This window comes from Diabrotica virgifera, chromosome 10 (assembly GCF_917563875.1).
Source record: "Diabrotica virgifera virgifera chromosome 10, PGI_DIABVI_V3a".
Classification (NCBI taxonomy): domain Eukaryota; kingdom Metazoa; phylum Arthropoda; class Insecta; order Coleoptera; family Chrysomelidae; genus Diabrotica; species Diabrotica virgifera.
In genome coordinates this window covers 40,202,748-40,215,584 of record NC_065452.1, presented here as the reverse complement: position 1 = coordinate 40,215,584, position 12,837 = coordinate 40,202,748, and the positions used below count along the sequence as shown (strand labels likewise).

The following is a 12,837-nucleotide window of genomic DNA, read 5'->3' as shown; positions in this document are numbered from 1 at the left end:
GGTATCTCTTGCGCTCCACTTCAGACTGATTCTGCTTAGGGGACTATCGACTGGGCCACACCGCGTAAAACCCTCCTTCTTTCGGATTTGGGTCTCCCAATGCAATGTTGGGCATTATGCTATCCAGCGAGCAGCGCTGCAGTACTATTCGCAACCTTCCGGATCGCTTCTCGCACGTGCTCCCCACACATTTCATTTGCACTTATTCTTACTATTATGAATTTAAGAATTTAATATTCTTGTTCTTTTAACCTTTACCCTCCTTGACCTACGCAACTAAGCCTTTTAAGGGTTCAAATTCCGATTATTAATGAAAGAGAGCACTTTTGTCGGCCAAATATAGCAACATCCGAAGTACCTACGTATTGTATCCTTTGATGCATTGATTTATCTAGTTTACTTGCATTTTACAAGTTTTTCAAGAACTGCTTTAATTGGTAATAAGAACAGTCTGGTACGCAGATTGTCAACATTGTCAATTTTCTCTATATTATTTTTAGTAATTAAAATTTGTACAAAGTAGAATAAGAACTATTGTTTTATATCATATATTTTATTTGTAGTTTATAAAAATTATGTTATTTATATATAAAATCTATTATTTAAACTCAATCACATCCTCAAGCTCTACATCTTCTTCGAATATTTCAACATCCTTTACGAAATACCAGACTCCTATATCGAACAAAGCCCCAATGAATACGAAGGTAGCCGCTGTGAAATTCATGGTTGATCTTAAATCCGCTCCGTTGTAAAGCCAGCAGTTTCCTGTACCGGAACAGGTTCTCCCCCAAACAAGGCAGGCTTTATCTGAAAGACAGAAAAATAAAAATAGTACTAGGAAATAAAGTCAAAAATACCCTCTTAGAAGTAGAAGATCCAAACAGGTATCTGATAGGTTTTTGAACGTTATAGTCCTCAATAATTAAAACCTCCATGTTTCCTGCAATAGGTTCGGTGAATTTGTAAGATTATGAAGATTAAAGAAAACTCATACAGAAGTAAAAACTTCAAATTGTATTCTGGTATAAAATCGTTTATTAAAAACTATCTTAAATGTTATCCAATGCAAAACGTTTTCGTTCTAATTCAGAACATCTTCAGTGCCTAGAATGAAGTATTTCCACGTTAGATTAAAGCAAAAAAGTTAAAATTGTGACTGTTAGAAAGAACAATATGTGGGAATACTTCTGTGGGAAATCTGCTGAGTAGTTTGAAACTAGCACACTATTTAAAGTGGTAACCCTATAATATATGGTTTACATATTATATTTTAATTGAATATGGTGACTACAAGTCGATGTTGTTAGATATAATAGAATACATGCTCAAATGGCAACATGTTTCCCTGCTCTAAAATGCTAGGTACTTTCCAGTTCAATGGGCACAGACCAACTGAAATAATAGGAAATGGACATTCAATATAGCAAGAGTGACACGACATGACAAGATAAAGCCAATTTTTGGTTAAAGCTTAAAAAGTGTAGTTTGATTTTGGATTTTTAGTAAAATGTAAAGGTTGTTAATAAATATCTGAAAATGCAATTTAAATTATTTAAATATTATAATCTATTGTAAAGTCTCAATTAGCAACTCTCGATTCTAGAAAAACTTATGGATTTTATAGATTTAATGTGGGTATATTTCATGGTTCAAAGTGTGACGTCATGGAATGTGAAATGACAAGATGAAAGTTAAATTTAGTTAAATGAAATGAAATATATGCTACACACTAAACAATTAATGGACTGACGTGGAAGAATAGGAAGCTAAATAAACCAAAAATTCAGAATTTTAAGAGTTTTTTATGAGATGTACTGTTGGTTGCCTAACAAGATGGTAAGGGTTCGAGAATTGTGAGATAAACAGTATATGCAGAAAGCGACTAAAATAGTCGTTTATTAAAACAGTTTATTTCTGTATGAGTTTTTTTACACTATGGTATACAGCCAACTATTGGGATTTTCCCATTGATTTTATTATGAAGATTTTGATACCAAAGAGAGACCCTTTAAGTAACTTCGTCCACCAGTAAAATACAAAACATTTTAAACAAAATTGCAGGTAACTTTTTGATAAAACACCTTTAAATATTTAAAATGGCGATTTATGTTTATTAATTTACTGATTTGCTGCATAGATACTTTTGAAAAACCAAAGAATTCATAATTTATAAATAAATGATAAGAACTATTGTAAAAATGAACCTACAACCTTGATATGGTTACCTTGTAAGTATTGCGGAAAATAAGTAGGTATCACCTCTGAATTATAACAGGTTTCCTTACCGGACATGCGACAGTCAAGAGACACCTAAATCCAATGGGATAATTTTATGAAGATTTAAGTAGCAGACTCTGTGGTAGGGAATCACAGTCAATATCTTACAAGACTGCAAGACACCAGATTGTAGGCGGCAAACACTTTAGGGAGACAACCAAAATATATTGTACACGGTACCCCGTCAAAATAGCCTCCCGTCGAAAAAGCTCCGACAAAATAGCCCCGTAATAATATCCCGCACACAAAATAGCTCCGACAACATAGCCTGCAGACAAAATAGCCGCAAAACAATAGGTCGCCCACAAAATAGCCCCGACAAGATAGTCCCGACAAAATAGTCCCGACAAAAAAGCCCCCTTCAAAATTCATCATGAAATAATCCCTTAAGAATACATTTTTTCGGAAATGGTAATTATCCTCTCTTCAGATGTTTATCTTAACTACATTAAATAAAAATGGTCTTTTTAGAGAACTCGGACCCTTTGTCTTCTGTTAGGAAAAACCAGAAAAAAAAAATCCTGGTTTTTCCTCGTGATTTACTATGGAATCACTTACACGAGAATTTTACTGTTACAATTGCGTGTGGTTGTTTTTAAAGACGAATCACATGGTATGATTTTTTTGTGACGGATATTCTTAAGTTAAATTTGATTTCATGTAATCGAATGAACTATCTTTTAATAAAGTCGTCCCAGGAACTCAACTCATAAATATTGGCCATATCATTTTAAAGTCTTCTACTTTAAAATGTATAATACATGTCTGAATTGCCATTAGGAATGAGTCAGATTAAATTAATTTATTAGAAGAATTTTTTTACTAAGCAACCACAGTTTTGTTTAATTTAGTAATTTTTTGTATTTTGACAGCGACGTCGGAAGTGGAAGTCGAAACGTTAATAAAATCATTTTTTAAGTTAAATTGTGGCTTATTTCCCAATTAGAATAGTGAAAATAAATGGTACTCCGTTAAAAGGTAAAACTTTCTATTGGGGGTGTTTTCGCCGTGGCTGTTTTAGCCGGGACTGTCTTGACCGGGGCTATTTTGTGTGCGATCTATTTTGTCGGGGCTATTTTGTTTACGGGCTATTTTGTCGAAGCTATTTTGTGTCCGGGCTATTTTGACGGGGCTTTTTTGACGGGGCTATTTTGACCGGGCCATTTTGACGGGTCACGATGGTACACATCCACTAGACCTCCATGAGATAGTACAGGGTTTCAAAATCCTGGAATTTGTATCATGAAGGAGATAAGTTGTGCTATAAGCTAATCGGCAGAATTACGATCGATTACCAATGGAATGGTTTCAGAAAAACCTGTTTTTTAACAACTATAACCTTGGACCGATTTTTATTAGTGCGAGTTATTAAACAATAATCATAAAGATTAAACCAAACTACTAAAGTTTAATCTCTGTCTTGGATGATTTAAAGAGAATTCGAAAAATGTTATTTCAACTGGCACTTAAGGCCCAAACGAGACGGGCCACTCTGCAGCGCTACTCTGTGGATCCACAAAGCAACTTCCGATGGTTTACCATGGGTTCTTATTTGAAGTAGACGTCGCAGTCCAGGCGAGCCACAGTCGCCGAGCCTCACTGCTAGTGGCGTCCACTAGTGGCAAACGCCATTCAGACGGACCACTTTTGTAGCTGCCGCAGATGTTTACGAGAATTTATAGGGTGATCACCTAAAATGAATTTAGATTCGGAACGGTTTTTGATTGAAGTGCAAAATAGAACGAATATATGTGATACAAGAACCCGAAGGCATATTTATATAGGGCACTAAAAGGAAAAGCGTGGGGCGTCATCTTTGAATTATTTGTTTCTGATTTTAAAGAAGGTAGCCCTATCGAAAGAATAAATCCCATAAGCAATGTTTTCTCTATTTATATTTACATTTTATTATACATTGGATGCATTTGAACTGAACCAAAACAAATACTTACAATCTTGTTTGTTTATTTATATTAAATATTGGGGTCCCATCCTAGGTCAAAAAAGGTTTTATTGTTTGTTGTTGAAAACAAAACGATAAGATATCAGTTAAAAGGGGGTTGCAAACTAATATGTTTTTCACTTTCACTCAGTTGGCAGGTTGTATTAAACTATTATACGCCTGTAGGATACCAGATGTACTGGTTGATTTTTTATGTGCTTCTTTCTGTGATATAACTGTTTTTGTCCGGTTCTTATTAATTCCATTTATGGAGTTTATTGGTATTTTTTAAAATCGTTGAAATTTTATAAAATATTTAAAACTATGGATATTACAAACACTGATTTTAACGAACACACTTTTTTAAAAAAATATTAGCCGGCAAGTTTTTAATCATTTGATTAACTTACTGTTTTTTTTTTCACCCATTACATTAAACGCCGTACCCTTCCAAACGATCCACTCCGCAGCGTAGTCGCCGGTGCTAGAAAATCGCCTGTTTCAGCCACTCTGTGGATCCACAGATTGGATCCACAGAGTGGCCCGTCTGGTCTGGCCCTTGCAGTGAAAATTATATACTAATAAAACTACTTTCACTTCATAGACCTGGATCCCGCGTACCAAAAAAAGTTGATTAACAGCAAGCTGAAAATTTGTTAATAGCTTAATGGTGTCTAGTCGGACAAACTTTGATGTATGGGAACACTGGAACAGGGAAGTTTTAATTGTGGAACGTGTCATCCTGACAAGTTTATGATTGTGAAAACTAGCAGGTTGTATTTCAATTTATTCAATAGCATACTTTATATTACTATATGAAAAAATATTTGTCCGACAAATATGTTGGGCATTTTAATAAGTCCTGAAAATATAATACGCTACATTAAAGCAAAGCTAATAAGATGGGCGGGTCACATGCTAAGATCGAGTGACGAAAGACTTCTGAACGCAACATTCTGGGAAAGGCCCGATGGTAAAAGGTCAGTTGGTCGCCCAAGAAAGAGATGGAAGGTCGCAGTAGCTAGTGATCTACGCAAAATGGACGTACAGCAATGGGAAATAGCTGCACAGGACCGAAAACAATGGAGGGAAATAGTAAACGCGGCCAAGACTCACATAGAGTTGTAGAGCCAAATGATGATGATTATGATTTTAATCAAGTCCGACACGTAGAGCATGTCAAATGACAGGATTTATATTGGTGGTAGATAGCAGTCTGATTTTTGCATGAGAGTTAAATGAAAGGCTAACAAATCAATTGGAAGTTCTGTTCGACAAAATACATGGGACTTTTTCGTAGTCTGACGTTCGAAACCTGTAACCTGCCCCACATTTAAAACTTCTTCTATTCCAGTGTTCCCGTACTTCAGAGTTTGTCCGACTAGACACCGTTAAGCTATTGACAAATTTTCAGCTTGCTGTTAATAAGCTTGCAGTTTTATTATTAATTTTAAAGCAAAATAAGTCAATACTTACCTAAAATGAAGCCGAAGAGTATTGGAGACGGAACAAAGGCACACAGACTCATTAACATCAATCCAAAGCCCATGGCAACCGCCTTGTCTTTTTCTTCAACACATCTAAAAAACAGACAACGTAAGAAAGAGAGAGAGAAAATATTGAAGTGATAATATGTAAAGTCTGATATATAGGCATAGGCAAAGTCTGATAATATTTCTCTACATCATCTTTCAGTCAATATATCTACCCATAAGCGAGGTTCCTCAGCCTCTGCCGCTTCTCGCATTTCGGCCGCCATCGTTTTCTGTCTATCCATTCGTCTTCTTTGATGGCTCTATCTCTCATTATGTGCTGCACATTTTCGTCCCAGACAGCTGAAGGCCTTCTCCTTCGTCTTCTTTGTTGTGGTATGTAATTTAAAGCTTTCTTTGGCCATCTACCTTCATTCATTCGTTTTACATTACCATTAACACACTGCTTAGTCCAGAGAAATAAGGTTTTTGTCGGGACACTTGAGCAGCCAGGTTGGAAATGGGTTTTTTGGGTACTATATACCTAATACATTATAAATACAAAAATGCCCGTCACAGTTCGGACGAGAATTTTAGTTATTAAAAAATAAGGGTCAAAAATGGAAGTTTTTTCGTTTAAATCGCTACAGGTAAAACTAGGGGTATTAAATATCTTATTTAGAGTATTCATTTTGGTCCGATCATTTGCTGCTTCGCTAATTGCACGAAAAGACTAAAATTTTAAAAATAAAAAATTTGCTATAACTTTTGCGAAAATAAACTTAAGACTTTGATATTGCACGAACAGTTGAGTAAACCAATATATATAATGCTCTAAAAATTTCAAGATTATTCGCCGATTAGTTTAAATTTTATTCAATTTGCTTATACCAAAGAGCTTTTTTTGCAATGTTATTGTTCAGAAAATAATAATGATACAGCAATTCTGTGGAAACCTCTTGAAAGAAGAATGCTTATATTTTCAAAATGTTTAATAAAAAATCAATAAAAAGTCATTTTTATCATTCCGAAAACATTTTACCAAAATAGAATCATTTTTGGCTTCTAAACAATTTGAATAGCTTTGTTAATATTGACTGTAGAATAAATCTACTTTGGGATTTCAAAAGCTAGTATTTTTACACGAATTTTCAAAAAAAAACGTTTTTCGTAGGTTAATTACAGTCAAACTTAGCCATTTTTATTATTTAATCCACAGTTACTTCTGTGTACATAAAATTCTCCTGTAACAGTGCTAGTTACCATACTCCTCCGAAACGGCTTGATCGATTTTTATGAAATTTTACACATATATCCTGTAGGACTAAGAATAGGTTTTAACGTATTTTTCATACCCATAAGTTGTAAGGGGAGTTGCCCCCTGAGATTTTTTTTATTTTTTTTTGACAAAATTGTCTATCTTAATTTTTTATTATGTAGCATTAAAAAATACATACAAGATTTAATTTTCACTCTTCTATCCCAAACACTATTTTTAAATAGCCATCTACCTATTTACTTGTTTCAAATTCTTCTGTCGCAGTGTTAGTTGCCATACTCCTCCGAGACTGCTTGGCCGATTTTTATGAAATTATATATGTATATTCGGTAGGTCTTATATTCGGTCGAAATCGATTTTTCATATCCCTGAGTGATAAGGGGGGTTCCCCCTAACATTTTGTAATGTTTGGTAGAGGTGTGTCTGTGTATACATAAAGTTTTCTAAAGGACTACAAGTACATGCAAATTTAAAAAATTAGGATCAAAATGCATTAACAACGTCCGGAGATATTAATCGCAGCATATGTTTGAAGAAGCAATTTCATTTTTTGAGTGCACGGATTTTAATATTTCCCCTCCACCGACCACGAATCGATTTCGTTAGGACGTCATTTTTAAACCTTTATTAACCACTCTGTTGAAGATCAAAGTTTACTCAAACCTGTACACATAAACTATATATCTTTAAGTTCAAAATGGGTGTAGTAAGGTTGCATAATTGTTATAAACAAAGTAGCTGTGAATTAAATAAAAAAGAAGTGGACAACTTTGACAGTAATCAACATAGGCAAAAAGTTTTTTTTTGAAAATTCGTGTAAAAATACCAGCTTTTCAAATCTCAAAGCAGTTTTAATCTACAGTCAATATTAACAAAGTTATTCAAATTGTTTATAACCCAAAAATGAGTCTTCTTTACTAAAAGGTTTCCGGTATGATTAAAATGACTTTTTAATGATTTTTTTTAAAAACGTTGAAAACATAACTATTTTTCAAAAATGAATAACCATTTTCAATTTCGTTGCAACACGAAACTACAGCCGCATCATTATTCCAGTCCAATCAGAGAGTGAAACAAGCGCCTCTACCGGTTTCGAAACATCTTAGTATCTTATCAGGAGGCACATATGCTACTCTCTCTGACCCAACTACGACAAACCCCGGCGTGCAGTCACGGATTGCAACGAACGAAATGGCAGGGATGCCCTAGCGGCAACTGCTAGCAAAAACCAAGTTTTCAATCTAATAGCACATAAAACAACACCAAACGAGATTACACTACATCCTACCAGATTGAAAACAATGGGAACCTTCTCTGGTAACACCTCCGAGGCTTCTACAATTTGCAAGCCATAACGGATGCTGAGACTAAGGAAGATGAGGGAATTTTACAATTTATAATTCACGTCCCATCTGCTCAGGCGGTAAAGATCCAACGAGAATGGTTCCCTTCGTACTCCAATCAGAGTAAACATGTAAATAAAAAATGAATAACCATTTTCAATTTCGTTGCAACACGCAACTACAGCCGGATCATTATTCCAGTCCAATCAGAGAGTACAGCAAGCACCTCTACCGGTTTCGAAACTTATTAACCTCTCATCAGGAGGCACATAGCATAACAATTTTTCTTTCATGTGGTTTCCACAGAATTGCTATACCGTTATAATTTTCTCAACAATGACATTACAAAAAAGCTCTTTGGGATAAACAAATTGAATAAAATTTAAACTAAGTAACTGACGAATCGTCTTAAAATTTTTTGTGCATTATATGGACTGTTTTACTCAACTTTTCATGCAATTTGAAACTCTTAAGGTCATTCATAAGGTCATTCATAAAAGAAGCATACTATAAATAAGATATTTAATTACCCTATTTTTACCTGTGGCGATTTAAATGAAAAAACTGCCATTTTTGACACTTATTTGTTAATAAATAAAATTCTCGTCCGAACTATAACGGGCATTTTTGTATTTAAAATGTATTAGGTATATAGTACGCAAAAAACCCATTTGCAACCTGGCTGCTCAAGTGTCCCGAACATGGTATATTTTTGCCTTATTTTCCTGGTATAACTTGTCTCGTTTCAATTATATCTACACTGGAATATACAGTATTTGTCTATAGACGGAGAGCTAGAGCCGAAAAATCATCGTCATAAGTAATATGGAGTTTTTCCTGTGAAATGTGTCCATTGTATATTGACAATTATGACCCCTTTCAGGCTGACACCTCAGTGGATACAGGAAGTAGCAATAAGGGATGAAAGGGAAAAGTTAGTGCAGTCATTAAAGGTTTTCACCTCCTATTTTGTTAAACCTCCATCGATTTGCATGAAAATTGGTGACTAGTTAGAGCATACCTCAAGAAACAAAACTGATTTGGTGCCACTTGCACTTTTACCCTGGTAGTGAATACTACCCCTTCTCGCGGGTGAAAACTATTTTAATTAAAATAACCCCACAGATCGATAGAGGGACAAATTTTAAGTAAAATTTGTTATATCATGTTATTAAAATAAATCAATATTTTTTGAGTTATTAAAGATCAAATATTTGTCTATTTAAGAGCATATGCGTGAAGTTACGGATGATAAAAATAACATGTTAATTAATTGTACGTTAGTAAAATATTATTTTTATATTATTTCGATATTTACTTGATTTTTTTTTCATTATAAACTGAATATGTCCAGAAACTGAGGGTGTCCAATAATGGGGGCATTTGACATATTCGAATACACTTTTGCTAAATTTATAATATCGAAAGAATGTAAAAATAATATTTTAGTAACATACAATTAATTAATATTTTCTTTTTATCATCCGTATCTTCACGTATGTGCTCTGAAACAGACAAATATTTGATCTTTAATAACTCAAAAAGTATTGATTTGTTTTAATAACATGATATAACAAATTTTACTTATAATTTGTCCCTCTATCGATTTGTGGGGTTATTTTTAATAAAATCGTTTTCACCTCCGAGAAGGGGTGGTATCCACCCCCAGGGTAAAAGTGCAAGTTGGCACCAAATCATTTTTATTTCTTGAGGTATGTTCTAACTAGTCACCAATTTTCATGCAAATCGATGGAGGTTTAACAAAATAGGAGGTGAAAACCTTTAAAGACTACACTAACTTTCCCCTTTCATCCCTTATTGCTACTTCCTGTATCCACTGAGGTGTCAGCCTGAAAGGGAGCATAATTATCAATATACAATAGACACAATTCACATGCCAATCTCCATATTACTTATGACGATGATTTTTCGGCTCTAGCTCTTAGACTACTACTGGAATATCTCCATTCGTGATGTGATCTTTTTTGGATATACCACACTCTCTCATTAGATAATTCATTTCTACTACTTCTATTCTTTTTCTATATTTTTTCGTGATCTGCAAAACTTCTGCCGCATAAGTCATGTCATAATAGGCTCTACCAAGGTACGATAGATTGTCAATTTCGTTTTTTCTCTTGCATCTTTAGACCATAGTAGAGAGCTTACGACCGATTTCATAATGAAGTAAAAGGAGGCTTTAAATTTAAAGTTGCCTTTAACTTGAGATTTTCATTTCATAATCAAGTTAAAGGGCCCTTTTTATCAAAAGCCCTCTTTAACTTTAAAGTGCGGATTTCGGACCTTTAAGTTGCTAAAGTCTCCTTTAAAGGGTACATAACCTATTTTGTTGAGTTGAAAACACAGTTGATTTCATTTTCATGTTGTTTTTGTACAATCTTAGGTTAACAAAACAGTCAATAATAATTATTATATTATTACTAGGATTAATTAATTGTACTTTAAAAGCACAATTATGTATAATTTTGAAACGTCTAATAGTTCAAGAAATTTACTGTATTCAGAAGATCAAAAGTTAACCAGAACAGATTAAGAACAAACTGTTTTGAACAATAATAATATGATAATTTGTATTTTTATCCAGATTTATTTAATTAAGATTTAGGTTGAAAACAAACAGTTTTGTGCCTTCTTAAATAGAAAACCAAATAACTTTGCCTACTTTTAGGTAAGTGACTAAATATTTGTTGATATATATTAAGTAAAAACAATGCTGTTTATTTATTTTAGAGGTGGATGCCAGGGGCGGCTCGTGATAGTACAAGATGGTGAGGCACACTACGCTTGAGGAATATTACAGTAGACTCTCTCTATATATATATGTCCAACATCTGTGTGCTTACCGAGGCCAGTGCTGTAATAAATTCCACCGCCTGTAACTTCCTTCCTATTTATCTGTCAACCGATATTGAATATCGTAGGAAATTTACAATTTGCGATGGCCAAGTTTCATTGTTGAAGTCGATGATCGACACCTAATAAACTATGTAGGAGGCTTCAAAACATTTCAGTAGTGGTGATATGTACTGTTTTAAGTTCCTTTCGTCATGTAAATCAAATATTAAACAGTATTGTTCATACAAATCTTTATTAGCAATCAAGAAGCTACAACTTACAAGTTACATGACGCTAGCCAGAATGGCGTTACGTCGCTGATATCTGTCTGTCGTTGGTCTTCTTCTTTTACATCCTAAACATAATATATTACATAATATTGTTGTCTGATATAACGAGATCCGCTTATAACGAGGTAATTAGTACGCCATTTCAGCTCTCGTTATAGAGGGAGTTCCCTGTATTATTATGGTTAGCTTTTCTTTAATAGCCGGAAGGTCGATTTTGTGGCGTCATAATGTCACAAAACGGCACCGTATTTATTTTAAGGCTTGCAAACAATATTAAATAACAATTATTTTATTCGCAAAAGAAAGTCGAAAGTTCTAAGTCTATAACATCGTTCATACTCTTTTTAGCTGTTTTTTTAGCTAAAAATAATTAATATGATACCACATATCAAAACCTCAAAACAGTGTGAGTCAGATGTTTCGTCCTTTCTTGGTCTCATCAGCGTTGTACAGGGTGTCCCAAATTGATATGTTTTGCAGTGTATACCGAAAACTAGAGGAGATAGAAAAAAAGTAGTTAAGATGTCATGACTTCTTTTTTCGTTAAAGTAACGATTGCCCAATAAAATCATCAATAGCTCCTCACATTATCGAGATACTGGGCGATTATTGAAAAATGTCGAAAACGACAGGGTTACAGATCTTCTTTATTAAGAAAAATTTTAAAAAACTTTATAGGAACTTTTGATAGATATATTATGGACGGATTCAGTGGCGTACAAAAAACTTTTTTAGGGGGTCTTGTTAAGGAAATATATACCATACTTATGTGTTTTTAAATGGGACACCCTGTATATTTTGACATTTTTCGTTTACCTTTTTAATTCTCTTTCATCTGATATAACATTTCATATACCTATTTTCAGTTGTTGGAGCTACCCTGCAAATAAATTGTTTATAGTTTACGTCAGGTTAAAGGCACTTAAAAATAAAACACTCGGTAACATATTTTAACATTTTAATATTAGGGTACCAATCCTTGACATTTTTATTTATCAAAAATAAAATCAATCAACTTAAAAATAGGAATAACGAATTTACCAACAACAAAAACTACTTACAAGAATTAATTTTACAAAAATAATAACATTAACATAAACCAACAAACAACAATAATAAACAACGTAACAACTATAATTAATTTTACAAAAATATGAAAATTATAATAAATGTTCAAAATACTCCTCGTTTTGTTGTAATAATAATAATTGGCACGATATTGATATCCTAACGATTATTTGAGTAGGATACAATTTGCAGAATGGTATATAGAAAAATGTAATGAAAATCCAAATTTTTATTCAAAGGTAATATTTAGCGATGAAGCTCGCATATCCAGTGCAGGAATATTTAACCGACACAATGAACTATATTG

General features: G+C 33.6%; 1 protein-coding gene across 2 annotated transcripts in view; it reads right to left on the bottom strand.

The window, feature by feature from the left end:
* Positions 1-532: 532 nt before the first annotated feature.
* The window catches only part of LOC126893477 (solute carrier organic anion transporter family member 74D), a 72,224-nt gene continuing 59,919 nt past the window's right edge, over positions 533-12,837 (bottom strand). For both annotated transcript variants that reach the window (XM_050663734.1, XM_050663735.1), the window contains 2 exons: positions 5,699-5,802; positions 533-810 (listed from right to left, as the gene is read on the bottom strand). In XM_050663734.1, the coding sequence (XP_050519691.1) occupies positions 599-810; positions 5,699-5,802 (316 nt within the window). In that variant the 3' untranslated portion in view covers positions 533-598. The remainder of the gene's footprint in view (positions 811-5,698; positions 5,803-12,837) is intronic.